This window comes from Thunnus thynnus, chromosome 11 (genome assembly GCF_963924715.1).
Source record: "Thunnus thynnus chromosome 11, fThuThy2.1, whole genome shotgun sequence".
Classification (NCBI taxonomy): Eukaryota; Metazoa; Chordata; class Actinopteri; order Scombriformes; family Scombridae; genus Thunnus; species Thunnus thynnus.
The window spans coordinates 5143466-5163902 of NC_089527.1; the positions used below are offsets into that span (position 1 = coordinate 5143466).

A 20437-nucleotide genomic window follows, 5' to 3' on the forward strand; every position below is an offset into this window, starting at 1 on the left:
AGGAACTCCTCATGTTTAAAGAATTTCTTGTCTTGTTGAAATGAATAATTTGCACTACTGGAGAAGGAGACAGTCAGTAACTCCTACTACAATGTGTAGACATGCAAGAGAATGACATATTACCCAGAGTACCTTCAAAGTTTCTTAATAATGCCCTCAGACACAACAGGTTTGATTGAACTAAAATGACATGTATTGCAGACAAACACACACACACACAATGTTGTTTCTGAACAGACACACACTTTAAAAACTCCCATCCTGTGCACCACATGCAAATATCCAACACACCCAGAGGAACCACTTCATTTCCTGAGGACATCCAGGCCCACAATGCTCCACTTATGTGGCCACTTCTTCACCAGCGAAAAAGCTCGGTGGTTGACGATTTTTGCTGAGATCTATTTTGGGTTGAAGGAGGAGGAATGGAAACAAGTGTGTGGCCCAGCGGAGGCCTCTATTTTCAGGTTACACACTAGTGTGAATCCATAATTTGGGGGCTCTTGAAACAGGATTACTTTGGTTAAGCAGAAGCCAGAAAAACCCACAGGTGTGTTTTTTTTTTCTGCTGATATTGTGAGAACCTTGTGTGAAACCCTGGACATGCTTAGGGAGATGCTGTCAAGGGTGTTTTTTTTTTTTGTAGAAGAAATGGTTATATTTCTGGTTGGTTTTCATAATATGGATAGAAAGCGGTGGTCCGGTGAGGATTTAAGAATGCGTTGGCCTCACATTGTCCATCTACACCCTCGATCAAACCAACAACCCTCCGCTAGTCGACTCGCTATTCCTGGCAAGCTCTCACAGAGTTTTGCGGCTAGGGAGGTGGAGCTGGGGCAAAAGTTCTTAAAGGTAACTCTGGTCCTGACTTGCAGCAACCCATATTGACCCCCTCCAACCCCCCCGCCTCTCCCATCACTCTCTGGGTCTGTGGACTTGACACATGCCCCTCCTACTACAGCTCTGAGATGACTGACAGCCAGTCAGAAAATGGAAAGCAAGAAGAGTTGGGCTGGAAAAGGGAAGGGAGGGGGGGGAAGCATGAGATTCTAAAAATCCAGAGCTGCTGGCATGACGATGGATTTATGGCCGGCCCTCTGGGCTTCAGGGGTTGTGGGTGTTGCTGGGAGTGAAAGGTTAGGGGTTAGGGGTCACGGGGCTGAGGGGTTTGGGGGGGGGCACAGCTGCAGGGTGTGGGCTTGAATTTGGTGAGAGACGGCAGGCTCATTAACGTTGCACGTGTCAACCCAACAGGAAAGGATCAGTTACTGGACGGCTTTCTGACCAGACTCAATCAGCATGAATTTAATGAGTAGCAGAAGAGTTATTTGAACTTTTTTTTTTTTTTTTTTAACACAGTATGTCAGATTTTTTACTTTCAGCACAGCGAAGCAAATCGATAATGCCGATGGAAATCAACGGCTTCCAGAAAAACGAGATGAAACATGTCAGCAAAATGCTCGGCATCGTGTTTGCTGTTCTAACTTTTGTATCTTCAAAGTGGAATTTTACAGTTTTATGGCCTATACACTTTTTTTTTTTTCTGTCAGTGGGCTGTCATAAAAAACAGTGAGACTGAGTTTGTCATTCAATAAATCTCTACAATTGCTTCAAGGTCACATGCAGAGCGAGCCAAGAGGCCTGCTACTCACATGAACGAGTTGGTCCTGGGTGTCGTACTCTTTTGTACAGCCCTCCCAGTGGCAGTTGGTCTCATATATGGCCTCAGGCTCCTGTTTACACTCATCTTTATCCAGATCCTCACTCAGGTCTAAGATCCCTCCACCATGGTCCTGGAGAAAGAGGACGGGATAAGCATAACTTACAAACAGTACACATCCATCCATTAAAGTGTATAAATGATTAGAGAGAGAAATGCAAATACAGACTGCATCTTTTACCTGGATCTGTGGTCAATACATTAGAAAAGCATTCTGCACTATTTTGCATCTCTCTTATCTTATCTTACTTCTTAATCCTAATGAGTTGGTTGGTTGATCTCAATGCGTGACAACACCTCTTGTCATTGATCAAAGCTGCATTTTTATTCACTCCCTACAATCAATTAGAGACAAATTAGCAGCTTACAGTTAAAGGAGGATCTGTTTTCCCACTGTGAGTAGCTGGAGCTGTGATAGAGATGTCTAAGTTATAAAATAAGAAGAATCTGAGCAGCTGGTTGGAATTTTGAAGATCCAAAAGTAAATTCTACTTAAAAAACTTAAATTTAAAGTCGTGTTTTCTGTTTTTGTTTTTCAGAATTTCAGATTCCTACTTACTTTCTGAATTTTTTAAATATCATACCTGAGAGGACGGCGAGATGGGCAGCGGACCCTCTGCTTCCGTTTTAACCTTTGACCTCTTGGTGGTCAGTGGGTTGACTGTGCTGCTCACTGCTGGGTCTCCGCCAGCGTTCTGAAGGACAGATAAGACAGAGACACGGTGAAACAGTCTGTCCATGTGACACCAATCGTTATGATTTTCAGAAGCAGAGAAAAATAAGAGTCTAAGCAAACAAAAAGTGGTTTTAAATTTGTGTCCTTTTATCCAAATATCTATCCACTGACCCATCGACCCACTCATTCATAACCTATCAGTGAATCATTCAATTAATCCTAACACATGACGTTCGTCCACCCGCGCTTCCATTAGCCCTCGCGCTCCTTCTTCACCTATTCATTTCACTATCCAATTCAATTTATTAAAACCACCAGATTCCACTCAGTTGACACTACTTCTTTCCGCACCGCAGGGAGCGGCAGAGGGGAATCAGATAACTAAGCCGCAGAGATACCACGCAATTGTTTTTGGCTCGATAGTTTGTTGCACAGAGATGTGAGGAGTCCCGTTTGCGCCAGGCACCGGATCCCATAAGTCAGACTAGGACCCGCCGCCGAGACTAAACAATTTAGACTGCTTTATGATCGCCAAAGCCGCAAGGAAATATGAAAGAAGAGGAGTTATTACCCTCATACTGAGGGGGGGGAAGGCAGCGGGGTCTTGGGGCGGGGAGGGGGGGTTGGGGAGGGAGGGGGGGGCTTTGATCTGCCGACAGATTCTGAACACGACGGAGAGACAAAGACACAGAAGGCCTGTTAAAGCTCTAATGGAGACGAAAAGAAAGGAAAGATATAAAATGTAAAGCAGCTGATAGATGTGTGTGTGTATATTGAGGTTCACTGGAGGGGGTCTCCTAATCCCACCCAGACTCTACAGTGCAGTTCAGCATTTGTGCAAGGCCTCGATGATTCATTCAGCTGGCTGGAAACCAAAAGGGAAACATGGTTCTGATCACTGTTGAATTGCAGCTGAATGTGTGTTTGTGCACATGCGTGTGTGTGTGTGTGTGTGTGAATGTGGCCCGTGTCTTTGTGTGTGTGTGTGTGTGTGAGGAGTGGATATATACTCTTTTGGATCCTTTTCGGTGTGTGTCAGTAGACTGCATCTCTCAGTGAAACGCTGTGCTGACACAGAGCTGGAGGCAGCTGATAACAGTGTGAGGTGGAGTGATTCACTGAGTGGGAAGTTTACATTATGAGTGGCTGTGGAGTATACAGTGGGCTGATAAAGAGAGACAGAGGAGACAGTAGGAAGTAAGACAGATGGAACTTAGAGGGAAACTCCTGCGTATTTCTAACCTCAGGAAGAATTTAAAATAAAGACAACAAGTTCTTTTTTTGGACCGTTTGTCGGACAAAACAAGCAGGTTTTTACGACGTCACCTCTGGCTCTGTGAACTTTTCCTTTATACTTCAAGCTGTAGCAAATACATACATACATAAATCAGGCATGTAGATCATCATTAGTTTCAGATGGATTTTGAATAGCTGCTTTTATGTGACATTTCTGTGGGATGAGCTGACAGCGTGCACAAAATGACAATAGCAAAAACATTTTTAGGTACAGTATGTGCTGTTGAGTTTTGTCTTAGTCCTTAAACAATGAACAAAGAATAAAGTCGGTGATTTTGTCATTTTCTTCCATTGTTGTGTCTCACTGTTAAATGACAAAGATGGCGATAAGCATGGATGAGACTGACACCGCTGTCGGTTTACAGAAATAGCAACTCTCTGGATCAAGTTTTGCATATTTTGTGAAAATTCAAGTGTATGCATCTTAACATCTGTTCACAGTTTAAGCAGAAAACATCACCTCTGTTACGTGCAAGTTAGAAATCATCTGTCTGGAAGTTATTTGAGGATGCCTCAGTCTATTCCACACATACACACATGCATAAAAATGGTATCAAAGGTAATAAAGATGGAAAGAAAAAAATGTGTATGCACTTAAAATTGCAAATGTACAAATCTTCCAATTCCCACCTGGTTTGCCTCAGAGTTGGAGCTGTTGTGGGAGGTGGTCATAGGTGAAGCCGTCAGGGGGTGTTGGCGGGCCGAGAAAGAGGACGGCGACGGTTGAATGAGAGGGGGCGTGTGGCCGAAGGCGTTCAGACCCCTCTGCTGGGACAACAGCTGCTGGTACGCCACCGGGTTGATGGGGTGAGGGAAGCTGAACGAGGGGCTGGGTGAGAGGGAAACGAAAACGGTTATCTCATGGAAAATATGAACGGAGATTTGTGCCTGCTGGGTAATATCCAATAACTGAATCTGGTACATTTGAATGACTTTCACCTCATTTGCATCAAAATTCATTCATTGTTGATTTTGGTCTTTTTGTGGGATTTGTTGACAAAAACAGAAAATATCTCCAGCCTTATCCTTAAACATGCTGAAGAAACATCTGTAAAACATGTGCTACCTATTTTTGTCCTACAGCTGACTGAGAACCAGGCTGCTTGGCTGTTAGCATTATATATATATAAAAAAAAGGGCTGATGGGACAATGTGTGCACAAAACAAACCCAAACATTTCTACCGGCTGAATGCACTCATTTGCAGTTCAGGGTTCAACAAATGAGAACCTTAAACTGCTCATTTTTCAGGAGCTTGACATGTAGTTGCTAAAAACAGATTTCTAAATTTGTCATTCTCATGGTTTTTTAATGGCCTTCAATGGGAAGTTAGGTCAATCTTCACATAAGTCGGTGCAAATGTGATTATGTCTTTAAAGGTTTGTGTTTTACTGGGTACAGTAATAGTTTTAAAAGGAGAGTACTTTATTGTCAGTGGTGATTCTGCATCGTTAGATGTCAGTAAAGGTTAGTGAAAGAAGAAGCTTCTTTGTCATCAACTGTTTTGGCCACAGATGTAATCTTAACTGAGTCTGTGCGTTTGGTCATTTACATACCTGATCCCTCCGACTGAAAGGTGCCCATAGGAGCTGCTGGCGGCCGAGCTGGAGCGGGAGTTGTTGATGTAGGCGACCAGGGAGTTGGGCGAGGTGCGGATCATGGTCTGCAGGTCGATGCTGGCGTCTGACAGCGGAGAGATGGATAGCGCCCTCTTCCTGCTCAGTCGGGGCGTCAGCCGTGGGCTTGAGAAACGTGATACTGGACACAAAAAACACACAATGTCAGACATTTTTGGTATTGCTATCTCAACGGGCGACTTCAAAAGAAATCAGAATATGACGTCTGACGTGCAGCCTTTAGAAACTTTCGGGCACTGTAGTCGTTCCTCGCAGTTAACTAGATTGGAGAACTAATGTACAAATTCCTTGTGCTTCCATTAAATCTCTGCCTGGCCTCAATAGAAACCAGCAGTTACGCTGAACCATGTTAGAAGAAACATTCAGCCCTGAGCACTCTAGTGGAGGTCACATCCATGCTAAGCTACACTATATCTCCGGCATCTCTCTCACACACACAGCTCCCCTATTTAACATTCGCATCCTCTTATGCATAATGAATCGCCCCCAATCATTCTCAGTAATTACCGTGATAGCAATCTCTTTCAGACCGCTGTACTTGGGCAAGTTAAATGGAGGCAATTTAAACAAATTGATCTTAGAATACCATTAAAAAGAACAAGACTGACTCACAAAAGGTAGGGTTCATGACCTGCTGCTAAACCTGGTTGTTGCACTGTTTTCTTATTCTCGTAGAAAGGAGAACAAGACTTTCTACGAGAACTACTTTCCCATGAACTGTAGGAGAAGGATATTTATTTTTCCATACGTATTGTTCAAGTGTATTTATATTTTTTAAATTTCAGAGGCATGTAACTCCCTACTTCTACAGAGACAGAGACAGATCACTTGTTTGGGACCAACAGGTGCTGGTTTGCAGTGTGAAGGGACAAAGAGCAGGACTGGTTTGTGCACATGTGTAATTGGGTCTTACAGCAGACATCATCAGAGGCGCGAGAGGCAGGAAACTCATAATAGGCACATCACAACTCACCTAAGCACATGCATGGTGACCTGACACACTCACACATTTGCTGCATGTCAACTTCACTGCTGTCAATATGTAGCCAATCCGTGACTCTTGGCTGGTGGAACTCACAAACCCTCGAGCCAAATGAATCCAGGCACCGCCATAATCACCGTGCCAGACCTACAGCCATAAACCAGGGTCTTACTTCCAAAAGTATTATGTTTGGAGGTGGCGAGTCGTAAAGCAAAGGCATATGCACTTAGTTAAAAGGCCCCCTGGAACTTCAGACGGCAGACGACAGTAGTTGGGGGCTTATGAAAAAAAAAAAAAAAAAAAGACCGGTGGAAATGATAGAGATGTGTATGAAAGAGCTGGCAAAAACAACAAACGGTCCTCAGGAATGTGCCTCTCTGCGGCTAATAAATAAATGTGTCATCTTTCATTAGCCGCTATAGAGGGGTGGGGATGGAGTAAAGAAGGCAGACGGTAGTGGAGGAACAGAAAAAAAAGCGTAGAGGGTGAAGAAGTAGGCGGTCCTCCACTTGGGAATATGGGTCGTCATGAATGAGGAGTTCATTCTGATAAGCTATGTGCTGCTCCACACGGGTCGTGCAGCTGCTTGAATTTGCTATTTTTGCAGAGAGCCAAGCTAGCTGCTTTGCCAACAGATTTAATGGGAGATAGGTGTATTAATATTCCGCTTTATAAAGCAGGAAACAGGCCTCACAGCCTGGTGGCCTGGTAGCCTGGCGCCAGCCTCACCCCTCTGGGCACCGTGCCCAAAACACCTCCATCTCCAAACCACCTCCTCAATCTATACATCAACGTCAGCTCAGGACTCTCAATGAGTCCAGCAACAAAGCTTCTTGTCCACATGCTAAACAAGTGGACAAGCTTTAGCTAGGTGTTATGTCAAAGGATGTTATTGGTCTAACCTAATTTTACCTGGAATAAATTTCCTACATGCACACACACACACACACAACTCTCACCACTTGGCAAAAAGGAGTGTTTTATAGGTGGCGGCTATAATTGAAAGGGTGAGCATGTTCCGGCGGGGAGTGAGAAAACAGATGTTGCACAGGCCACGGCGGCGCAGCAGTGTGTGGTAATATGGCACGGTGCGCTACAGTATGTGTGCGTGTACGTATGTGTGTCTACATGTGTGCCATTGCTCTGTGGGACTGCAGTATGGGTTGGTTGTAATTGTGGCACCTGGATTTATATAGAGAGTCATAATTACAGGCGCTCCAGTGCAAATTGATATAGCAAAGAAAAAAAAATATATTAAAGGGGATGGGAGTGACGAGTGTGTATGTGTGAGTGATTATTTTAAGTATTTGCCCTCGCTGTTTTAACTGACATGGCTTTGTGGAAAATGAAAACACTTTAATTGAAGGGTTGAGAAAATCCTCAGAACACAGCTAGCGCTCAGTGTCATCCTGGCCCCTGAGCACATGGCGGGTCACTGTAAAGCTCTGCAAAGAATTGGTATGTAGCCTTTTCTCCCATTACAGTAACTCTAAAACTGGGGCTGTGGGGTCTTAACACTGCATTGAGAAAATGCATCTGAACAAATTAGCATTTTTAGACAAAAAATAAAATAAAATCTGAAACTTACAACTTCAAATTTGTGTTCAAGGCTCCCTTTATGAGCAAAATCATTTCTAGTTTCCACTCCTTTGAGAATTCAGTGGCCTCTCTTGGGGTTAACGGAGACAGTGAACTTATTAGACAGTAGAGTTACACCAACAGAATGATGAGCAGTCTAATTTGGATTGCAGCTGAGTTGGATACAGAAACGGCGCCAAGAGTTTAGTTCGACGCCAACACATTATCAAATATTTGGTGAGAAATGCAAATCTCACAACATCCTTGACAATGTAAACAAACTGTCTCTGCTAAAAGCAAAATGTGTTTGAGTTTACAAGTATATTAGCATCTGTATTTGTCGTTGGAGATGTTTTAGTGTACACTATGTGTCTCCTTTTATCTTCTATGATATATTAGGTATATGACCTATACCCAATGTCAGGGAGGGGGTTTACCATATATCTACCTAAAAATAGCCAGAGATGTGTTATCAGTGTCCATGTCGCAGAGCAAGGCTGTAGCCAATTATGCTACAGTCTCTCATGTAATCTATGGCACACTGGAGACTTTTATTCTGTGACTTTAGCCTTTACAGTAGTGGTAGAGAGTGGTAGGTTGAGGGGTATGAAATAGATAAGTAGAGTGACAGAAACAGTAGCTAGCTTATTCTGCACAAGTGCAACTACATATTTGATTTATGAAATTAATTAAACTTTGTCACCAGCTAGAGGGAGCAACGTTAGCTGATGATGTTACTCTGGTTTGTTTATGTTGGTGACACCCTCCTGTCAATACCGTTGATGAATGCAGCTCAAGCTGCTGTTACCACTGTATCAAGCTCTCTTGACAAGCAGGCGGTCTTTTGGATGTGTTTTGATGTGTGAAATCTGCAAAAATCTACTTGAATACATAGGCCATGTAGTTAGGGGGAGTGGGGGGATGGTGTTGGTGCATCCCTTGGTGATGCAGACAAGTGCAAGCATGGGTTTGTGTGAGATGGAAGCCACAGTAAACCAAGAGACCACTACACCACTGGTAAAAAAAAATCCAAGAGGTCTTTGCACACCATGTTAGCAGCATTGCTAATGTAAGGCAGTCAGAGTGGTTTTGCTGGTGAATGTGTCAGCTTTAAAGAGATAAATTACAGTGGAGTTGATTAGCGATAATTCCTTGCACATGATTGTTGGCTTTAGTTTGGATCTAGCTGATGGATTTTCAAAATTCTTCTTTTAAACCATCATCTTTCTTAATGTACTTTACAAACAAATTCAATCAGCTGACACCATATGTGTCATCCATTTGGCTTTGAGTGTATAATCTTTGGTGTGTCCCCCTTGACCTTATCTGGGGTGAATCAGGTCTCGGCTAACTCCCCCCTCCATGATGAACAGGAGCTGCTCTACTCTGGACACTCCTCCCCCGCCCAACACACCGCAGTTTGAGTTCTTGCCAGCAGGGCCCCAGGCCTCCACATCTTCAGCCAGCCAAGCCAACCCCCGGGGCAGCTGGAGTGGGAAAATGTTTATTTTCCCTGCTAAATCTCACTAATACTAACACTGTGAATTTTATTAGCGAGGAGCTCGCGCTGAATCCTCTATGAGCCCCCAGTGTCCAGCCAAAAGCCGCCGTTGTGTTTGCTAGTGTGTTTACGCACACACTTCCACCCATGTGCTCATGAACCAACATATAGTTAAGTGTTTGTGTATGCAGTCTGAGGGGACCGACCCCCTCACGCCCCCACCTCCTCCACCACCACATCAGTACACAAATCTATCTCCCTCTCTCCCTCTGCTGCATCAACACTAAAATCTCTTTTTCCTTGGGGTGGCAGACATTTACTTTGGCCGCTGCTTTTGTCGTGGGAGATTCAACGTTTTTCCCGCAAGCCGCTCTGATATTTCTCTGCCCACCCACCCCTTACATACCTGCTCACTCATATATAAACAGTTTTCTGAATGCCTCCCAGTGTGAAATATCATAATGTGACTTTATTTACACTTACAGTAATGATGGTGTACCCAATGCTAATGCTAATCATACTTAAATGTCTTTTCGGTAATGTTGGAATCGGTGTTTCCGTCTATCGGGGTTGAAAGACTGAGACCAGCTTTCTGTGAACTGTAACAGCTACAGGTTTTACTTTGGTAGTCTTGGGAACTGAGTGAGGAAATATCGCCTGGATCATCCTCTAGCTGCCTGTACATGGAAAGACTTCTCTGATGGAAACAAATGTCATCTATAAAAAATAATCTCCTCTCATATTAAAATGATAGTTTTTAAAGAAACCCTTGCACAATGTTGTCCCCAAATGGCATTTAGAGGCTGATCTTTTATAAGCAGACTTCCTTCTGTCAGTATAAATAATATATTTATTCTTTTTTGGAGCATTTTGTGCCTTTATTTGAGAGCGGATTGGAGAGATGACAGGAAATGAGAGAGGGATGGAGAATGACATCATATAAATGTTCTCTTAGGGGCAAGTGGAGGTAAAGATGGTGAAAGCTATTACCACTGAATCCAGATTTCACTGGAAAAAAATATTCACATGTTCTTATTTGGGAAATAATTCTCCTTCTCTTTTGCCGGAACCATATCAGCTCCATCCAACAGATGTGGGACAAAACTTAGTGCAACAATTTCTCGTCTTATCCCATGTAGTGCATCATAGTGGAAAACAACTGATGCAGAAACTGGGATACCTTACAACATCCCAATACCTCCTCTCATCTAGTTTAACGTTAGCCAATAGGAGCACAGAGCCCCCTTCAGCCCACAACTGTAAAAATGGCAATGCAAAGAGGAATGATGTGCACCTCTTTCTTGATCACCTCTGAAAGTCAAGAAAGATGGTAAAGTATGATTGGTCGGGGTCCAACTTGTAGTCTGTAATGTGTCTTCACAAGAATTTATAACTCTGTGACCAGAATACAGTCCTTCATTTGTCACATGTTGTGTTTAAAGGATTTTCCACCAATAATCACGCCTGGCACCAGAATGTTTGCAAGTCTGTAGAATATCAAGTGTGTTTTCACATAGCAAACGGCTTCGAAACAAATTTAAAAATATATGCGTGATTCAACTTGAAGCAACGTTTTCTTTAATTAAGATATGAAATGACCCTCAACTACTGACCACATTTATTTATTAAAGACAAGTAAGACAATACTAGATTTAAAGATTTGGAATTGATTACTTTTTTTAACATTGCGTCCTTGGAACAAAATGTATTTTTGTAGTTTTAGCCCCGTGTGCTTCTCTCAGTCTGCATGTCACTCTCGCCAGATAAGGGCAGTGATTAATGTTTGAAAAACACACCATAGACTGACACTGACTACCAGAAGCAACTGAGCGTTTCAGTGAGGTCTTTACAACCACTACTAACACTATGTTTGTTTAGGAGTCCTGTCCATTTGGCAATTTTCGTGTAAGGAAAACCCAACAAGCAGCGTATGGATCTTTACACAGTGAAACAAGAGTAGTCCAACAAACCATTTCTCTGGGTAGGTTCGTGTTTTGACTGGCGACATGGAAAGAAATCCCCCATGGTCTGTGGGGGTCTGTCGTTGTGGCACTCCAAACTTAACAACATCACTGCAGCATTTTTAAATGATGTCTTCCTCATATTCCACAGAGAAATCCCTGTGTTTAAGTGTCTGGCTTGAGGTGTGCCCAACAGTAAATCCTTAAATTCATAAGTGCACCAGTAAGACCTGCAGCCCTGTCCGAAAACCTATACTGACGCATGTGTCCGCAGCTTTTCCACCAGCACATTTCTCACAGCGGCGCTCAGTGTTGCATGGTTCAACCGTAAGCCTTGCAATTTCACTTGCCCATAGGGAAAAGAGGTGGGAGGGGGAGGGTGGGTGAGAAGCCATACTATGGGTTCACTGAGGACTCCTAGTTCTTGCGGTGGGTCTGCTGAATATTACTGCATAAATTGATTTTTAATATGGTTTTATCTGCACTGCCTTCCAAAACAAACGGCAGGGGATGAAGCACATATTTGCCACCTCTGCCACTACTCCTCCCATGCCCTGGCAGTAAATAAAGCCTTTGATTCAGGCCGAGGCTGCCAGCACAGACCATTAGCTGGCTGCCTGGGTCAATATGGGCCCTGTGTCTGGAGGCCGCAATGGAAGAGCCTCCAGACTGGTAGAGTGGCCAAAACCTGACCACATCACTCCTAGCATGGTAGAACACTAAATAAAAGCTGCTGGGATGGTGGCAGCAAGTGTGGACGCTGCGTTGGAGCAGGCAATAGGGATGAGGGGAGGTGGGGGTTGTGGCTATTTGAGCAAACAGCCTCCCCAAACAAGTGTGGGCAAGGCAGTACAGTGGCGGTCACTGAGGTGGTTGGAGGTAACGTGGGGAGGAGGAGGGAAGTGAAAGAGGTGGTCTACAGTTTCTGCAAGGCCCCCTAACTCTTCCTCACCCTTTCCTTTCAGCACCGGTGTGTTTAACTAAGTGATTGAGGTCGTTTAAAAAAAAAAAAAAAAAAAAAAGGATTAATTGCCAAGCGATCCCGTATCTGATTCCATTTTTTTTCCCTCTCTGTTGTGTTTTCCTACCTGTGCGTGAGGATGCCTGCATTAGTGGTGAAAGCGGCGGGGCAGTTTTTTTTTTTTTTTTTTCTGGGTGGGTGGTTGGACGGGATGAAAGAAAAGAGCGAGGGCTACTGGATGGAGCGGAGCCGGTGTCGGTGCCAAGGGGAGTATTTGATTATCAGGCATCGAAAAGGCTGACTTTCACGGGCAGTTTTCCACTCTGTCCGCTTTCTATCCCCCATTCATAAGGGCTGAAGGTTTCTTGGATGTGTTTCGCCGCTGAAATCAAACGTCTGTTCTGGTGCCTGACCGTCATTTTGATAGGGGGGCCGAGGTTCTAACTGGCATTAAAGAACAGTCTGGTCTCTGTGAGTTTGTGTGCAAACACGTGTGCCAGTGTGTGAGCGTTTGCCTGCCTATTTGCCTGGCTGTTTGTGTGTGCCCCCATGTGTGTGTGTGTGTGTGTGTGTGTGTTAGAGTTAACCTGCCGCATCCCTGCCATTAAGTGAACAGCACACACAGACCACAAGGTTAATCCTTGCCATAACAGCCTGACACAGAAAAAGAGCAGAGACGAAGGGTAACATTACTACGTCTCACATTGCCAACATTCTCCATGTGCCCTTTTAAGGTTACCCTGGATTTGTTTTGTAGGATGTTACTCATAATAACAGTACAAACACACCTGAAACACCATCAGAATGAGAGACTCTACGGTAACACGTGTTTTTACGAGCTCCTGGCCTTGGGGCTTTTAGTGTTTATGCACCTTCAACCCTTACACCAGCCGTGGCCCCCATGCTACGTATAAGACTAAAAAGCTCCACTAGCTTTGATGTGGGGAACTCTTCCATGAGAAAGCCTCAAGAGGAAGAATAAGAGGATGGTATCAACATGCCTGGTGCTGAGAACAAAGGGCAAGATGGCTGTTAAGTTAGGCTGTTACTCTTGTACCGCGGATGAAAGACATGCATGTGCTTTAGTGTTCCCAGAATGGGAGTGCGATATAGTTTTTGACATGAAAATATCAGAAACATATCATGTTAGTGATCAAGTAAACTTTCCATTGGTTCTGTTTTGGATCTGGTTTCATGTTTATATAAATTTCTAAGCTCAAAGGCTAACCGGTCTCTTGAATCTTTTATCTATCTAAGACTGATATGAAAACCATTCAGGTACAGCAGGCTTCTGACTTTTAGCTGGAAATGACTCGTTTTTACCTGTTTAGTGTTGGCTGATCATATCTGCGGTAACTAATTAACATTAATGCCATTGGTAACTTGCCAAAAGGCCACAATTAGGGGTTGACTGATATGTTTTTTCAGGACAGATACTGATATTGATTATTAGTAATCAAGGACACTGATAACTGATATTAAGAATCAATATACATTTGCAGTAAAAATGAAAATCTTTGTGCCCAAACTTAGAATGCACAATTTTAATGCACGACTATGCTTCATTTATTGCAGCAAAACAGCTTTGTAAAGCCTTTAGTTGGTTTCAATTACTCAAATACAGTGGTGGAAAGTAACTAAGTACATTTACTCAAGTACTGTACTTAAGTACAGTTTTAAGGTACTTGTACTTTACTTGAGTATTTCCATGTGATGCTACTTTATACTTCCACTCCACTACATTTCAGAGGGAATTATTCTACTTTCTACTCCACTACATTTATTTGACAGCTTTAGTTACTTTTCAGATGAAGATTTTACATTAAATAACATAATGATGAGTTTATCCCCACCACGCATCGTTAAAGATTAAACCAGTGGTTTCCAAACTTTTTGGCTTGTATCCCCTTTCAAAATAAATCAGTGTGTATTTGTGTCTTTAGTTAGTCATGTTTCAGATGTCAGAGTTGTTTGCAGTTCCACCAAAGAGACATTTCCTCTCACATGGTTTTAAATAAATAACTGTTTAAGACCCAAAGAGGTTAAACTCTCCAATATTTTACAAACACAAAGATGAAAGAAAAGTTCTGAAAAATTAATCCAAATTAAATTTTATGTAGCAGAACTATGTTTTTCTTCTTTCCTACTCAATTTATCATCTCCAGACCACTAAGATTTATTTTATACCCCACACAGTTCAAACTAGCTCCACCTCGAGCAGCTACAACAATAAAATGCTGCTTGACTTATCAGTATTAATAATGTACTTTGTTAAATTTATTTAATATATCAGTCACAGCCTGATTTTGTGCAAAACAAGTACTTTTACCTTAATACTTTAAGTAAATTTAGTTGGTAATACTTTGTACTTTTTTAGTCCTTATTTAAGTGCAGGACTTTTACTTGCAATAAAGTATTATTACATTGTGGTATTGATACTTTTACTTAAGTAAAGGATCTGAGTACTTACTCCACCACTGTTTATTTTAAGTGATAGCAGGGAACCTGTCATTCAAAACTAGGCTACTTCATTACTAATGATTACTACAGCTGAATACGAGACTCGATACCTTACATCACTGCAACAAAGTGCATTATTTGGGCATTTTCAGCAAAGAGATTGTGATGTTTTTAAAACTTCAGCATAGAGGACTTTGATGTTTATTGCAACTTCGGCAATATCTGCTGCCTTACCTTCGAAACACAGCTTCGCTCTGCAAATGCTTCTTTGTACCGTCTGTAGCACAGCATCATGCACGGCCTTCAGTGTTGATAGGCTATTACTCATGATGTGTAACCAATCAGATTGGTTGGCTGCAGCATCATAGCTGAAGTAGTGCATATCAGCAATCGGATAAAAAAAAGCTGATAATTGGTCGACTCTTAGCCAAAAACACACTTGGCTAACATATAGTTCAGATAAAACTCTCTGCAAGCCCGTGCCTTTCTAGTCCAAAGATTGTTTATGAGAAAAAGAAGCACCACTTGTTAACATCACCCTACAACTGTGAGTTGGCTGTGTGCTTTTCAACAAGATCTATCACACTGTTGCTACTGATGCATATAGTGTAAATCTCAAATCTCAAATCTCAAATAACAAGTTGTAACTGCACATGTGCTGTTATGCTGCGTCAGTAGACAACATAGCGAGATGTCTTGTCCTCACCATCCACGGGGCTGATGTATTCTGGTAGATGAGCTGCAGCCGCCGCCGCTGCGGCCGCCGCTGCACTGCTCTGCATCAGGAGGTCACCGTACGGGCTTCGCTGGCTGGCGCTGGCCATCAGGTGGTAGTACTCTGTAGGGTTGGCCCCCGGTGGCGGAGGGGGAAGACTGAACAAGGCACGGTCCTTCAAGTGTTCGTGGGTCACTGCAGCAGAAACGGGAGGAACGAAGAGGAGATAAAGGACAAGAGGTTAACTTTTTCTTCTTGAAATACTTGTCCTCTAATACAATATTGCAGAATTAACCAGTCAGGAGATGACTTCTGTCAAGATTATTACAATCAGTGCTACTCCTCCAGTACAGAGGTCATGACCCTGTAAATCTGCGCTAATCTAAATGCTTTATTTTTCTGGTAATTAATGTATTCACATTCACTATTTGACACACACTACCCCTTGACAGAATGACAAAAACTAAGACGTGCACTGAAAGGTTGCAACAAGGACTCAACAGAGGAGACGAGTGCCCTGCTTTACAGATTTGAAGATTTGTGCTTGCGTGCGTGCCCCAGGGCATGAGGCTTTTGATAAAAGGTGTCTGATGTCTTTGAGGCTTGCAGGGTTATGGGAAAATATCTCTAGGGAGTAAAGGAAGCAGAGGCAGAGATGGAGCAGGGCAGAGAGGGGGTGTTGGGGAAGGGGAGGGGGGAGCTACAGAAAGAAGGAATACCACATTCCTGCACTTCTCTGGTGTTGTTTATGCATTTGTTTGACAGGCTGAAGTCAGACACAGAGTGCAGGCATGCACACACACACACACTTATATTGCTGAGGAAGCCTGAAATGCTGCATGTGCAAAGGTAATATTGACGTAAAATGTGTTAACACCTGCACCGGTAAAGTCACATTTAAAAGTGTCAGGAACTATAAGAGTGAGAGATGGATTGGTTTTCCTACATCTAACTGAGCCTGCGTCCCCCTTTCCTCCATTTCCTGCTCTCGCCCCCTCTTTACCCCAGTGCATGAGTGTGTGGAGGAGACAGGGGTGTGGGCCAATGGTGGATTAATATGCATGGTGGTAGAAACATGGGGGGAAGTGGGGGTTGGGATCACTGGGTGGGGGATATTGGGAGGGGGGGGGGGAGAAAAACCACAGCCTCCCCCCACCCTCTGCACACACACAGACACATACACATAAGCGCACACATAAACCAAAAATCTGGATCCATCAGAACCTATTAGGCCATGGCTGTGGTAACAGTGCACAGGCAGTGTGTTTGTGCTCCAGCAGCAGTGATCCAGGCATATTCCTTCAGTTTCTCCATGGTTGCCAGATCACGTTACCACCTCCGCAGAGTAGCACTTTGTGTCTGAGGGTTTGTGTGTGTGTGTGTGTGTGTGTGTGTGTGATGTCACTTACGAACACAGTGAGATGAGAGGTAGCAACTACATTCCCAGCTAGTCCCAGTAAACCCAGACGAAAGATTATGTTGGTTGGCAGAGATGTTTTCCAAACACAATTTCTTGTATTATAGTTTCATAGATTGAAGCTAAACAAGACTATGAGTCTGCAGCCATGTTAGCGGCTCTGTGAGGCTGTACTTTAGCACAGCAGTGCTTTGAGCTAAATGCTAACGTCAGCATACTAACATGCTCACAATGAAAACGTGTTGATGTTTAGCAGATATAATGTTTACCATGTTCACCGTCTAACTAGCCATTTGCTAATAAGCACTGAACACAAAGTAAAGTAAAGAGTAAAGAGTTCTTATAATTCATCCTGTGTGGCTCATGAATATCTGTAACAAATTTAAAGGAAATCCATCTAATAGTTATTGAATTATTTCCCCCAAAACCACAAATATCAACCTGCTGGTGGTGCTGGAAGAAAAGTCAGGGGATTACCAGTCACTATGATTCATCCTATGGGGAATGTAAACATGGTGGACCAGCCAAATGGCCAACATTGCAATCTATGCCACTTGCATGGCTTAAGAGTGGATGCTACTACTCTGTCACAAGTAGTCAGATATGCAGTGTGGACTACAAAAGTATAACAATATGGTCAATACTTTTACAAAAATATCTTTCTTTGCCTTGTAGTTTTGGCTCCAGAGATACTGTAAATGTTATAAATAAAGTGCATAACTAACAGCAATTCTCATTTAATTAAATGAATTATTATAATATGGAATTACACTGGAGATCATGGTTATTTATATTAGACTTGTGCCAATTGGTGATCGGATCATAGGGATGATTGACGATTGCTTTTTCCTACACCAACTAAGTTATTATCAGAACTATAATGTTATAAAAATAATCTCTAGAATCTGTGCCCTACTGTGCATTTAGAAATGTTTCTGGTGGAGCTGCATGTCCGCTCGCTGAGTCCTGTTAATCAATATGAGTAATGAGTGAAACCAGTTTGCCGTCTCTTTTCTATGGATCCCACATCTCTGTTCTCCACACGCCTGCTCACCAGAACTTTGCTCTGTGCTCCATAAGAGTAGTTAACATTATGGATATGATTTGGATTGTGATATTAAATATATGATAACAATATTAAATGGAACATAATGCTGTGACGTAACTCCCCCCCCCACCTCCTCCTACTCCTGCCGCACCCTGGCGATCGGATTGTCTATTGGCGATCTCCAGTAATCAAGATTGGATTGCCCAACCCTAATTTATATATAGTATACCTTAAGCTGTTAGGGTTTCATAAACAACCCTCAACACATGCCTGGCACTCAGGTATCCCTATCGGAGGTTTAGACATGCTCTACTGAGCAGACTTTATTTATGTTCTGCAGCGCTGCAGAATTCCCTCCATTTGGTGCCATACTTCCCTGCCACTGTATCAGTGACAGCATCTCTTCCGCATTGTTTCTCTTGAAAGGTGGGGAGGTATTACTTGCCAGCAGCGTGTGCTCAGTGATTTATCGGGGCCGGCTGCAGGCCTGTGGCTCCTCTCTTATTCGACCTGTTGTTTAAACAGGGGTAGCGAGGACAGGTCTGTCATCGTGTGAACTCAATAGTTCAGGGGCTCCGCATGTTTGCGTCTGTGCTAATTGCCATGGTTTCCCCTTCCCAAACACACACACATACAAACGAGCAGGAAAGTTCCCTGTACCGCAAAGTATACTCGCAAATCACCAGCATGCACACACATGCAAAACGTGTTTGATGAAAGGTGTGCTTCAGTGTTTAATTTAGGGCAACATATACGATGTAAGACTAATTATCACTGTTGGTTAAATAATCAGCTGTGTAAACCTAAATGTGTGTGTGTGCTCCTGTCAAGCACACAGAGTTGGTTTATAGTGAACAGGATATATGACTTCTGACTAACTCTAATCTCACCTCCTTAATTTTAACTGTAAAGGCAGGTGCAGAATAGCTGCCATTTGAAAGATTTTCCACATCACTCGCAGCTTATTCTTCATTCTGCGGACACTGCATACATCATGAGGCTAAGGCTGAGTGTTTCCATTTTGCACATGCATGACAGGTAGAAAAGTGTTTATGGATGAACACATGTGCCTGTGCTTTTGAAGTAATTCAAGCTTCTATAGGTGCACAAGGCAATGACAGCATGTGACAGCAGTATCTATTACTCACAGTTTATTCTAGCGCATACTTTAAAAAAGAGCTATATAACCAAAATTTCCTTTAAGAGGCTAAATTGGAGCCAAATCCTTCTGTCACACCCAGAGGGTGAATATACTGTGTATAAAGAACACACTGTGACGTGTATACTTTTGATTGATGTCAGGACATGGACACAGCATGTGTCACAGCTGTATAATTGGTATTGGAGTGAAAGGGAGAGACTACTCAGAGAAATGGTAGAGGGTGATAAATCTACAAAGTTTGTTACAGGTGGAGTCAGTGATTGACAGTGCAGCCCTTTTTAGTTTTTCGAGGACACGACATTTCTAAGTGGAGTCAATTGTGGAGACGTCTCACGATCACAGGTTGTCATCTGTGTTTTTACTGGCTGCCAACCTTCTCGAAGGTGAGTCTCACCTAATATGAGCCATTCAGGGCAGATACCACGGGGACAAAGATTAGAGATAGGAATGAATGAGACTGGTGTGCGGCTAAGAGTCAGTAAGGCTGAATTCACACCAAATCAGGCGTTGCGACGAAAATGCCAGTCCTCCCATTCATTTGAATGGGGGTAGTGCGTTCAGGCTGCGGGGGTGGGAGGCCGCAGGGGCATGTGGAGAGAAAGTTGAACCAGAATCAACTTCTGGAGAAAAGCAACCCGCCGTGATGCTGCGGTGGCCAATCACAGCCGGCGATCAGACTGATCGGAGCTGTACAGCCCTCACATGAGGGAGGACAAAGACGTTACTAGGACGATGGGAGGACATTTCCCTTCGTTTAATAATGTTAAAAGTAAAGTTAGGTTTTGCTGATGGCTTCCTGAAAAAGATGAGAGAAAAAGAGAGAGAGAGAGAGAGAGCACACGAGTGAACTGAGAGCACCAGCGAGAGAGAGAGAGAGAAAGAGAGAAAGAAAGAGGGAGAGAGAATGAGAAAGAGCAGCAGTGGGCAGTGTTATTTTCCGATTGTTTCACAGCGGTTATAAATTAACACGCCCACACCCCCCCCACAACCCTGTGGAGGTGTGCCGCAACGCCTGATTTGTTCTAAAATACGGACTAAATCTTTTTTTTTTTAAACCATGATGGACAATAAATGATAATCCTCATTCCTGAGGTATTTTAATTTAGTTTCTGTCTGTGTCTATTTGGGAACTTAAATGAAAGGAAACCAACACTGAGCTCAGCGCACGATTGACGTCACAGGAAGAGGTCCAACCACCCAGTCAAGTGAGTGACACTGAGGGCACTATATCAGTACTCCTGTGCAAGCAGTGCAAAAGTGACTCAAGTAGGAACCTCTCAATATATATAGAAGCATATATAAAAATGAATTTGACAAGTATAGA

The 20437-nt window shown here is 43.1% G+C and overlaps 1 protein-coding gene across 1 annotated transcript in view; it reads right to left on the reverse strand.

The window, feature by feature from the left end:
• The window catches only part of gli2a (GLI family zinc finger 2a), an 88787-nt gene that overhangs the window by 8571 nt on the left and 59779 nt on the right, over window positions 1–20437 (reverse strand). Inside the window, exons 5-9 of the mRNA XM_067602924.1 lie at window positions 15478–15681; window positions 5248–5449; window positions 4323–4521; window positions 2305–2415; window positions 1653–1793 (exon numbers count right to left, since the gene is read on the reverse strand). Of these exons, the coding sequence (XP_067459025.1) occupies window positions 1653–1793; window positions 2305–2415; window positions 4323–4521; window positions 5248–5449; window positions 15478–15681 (857 nt within the window). The remainder of the gene's footprint in view (window positions 1–1652; window positions 1794–2304; window positions 2416–4322; window positions 4522–5247; window positions 5450–15477; window positions 15682–20437) is intronic.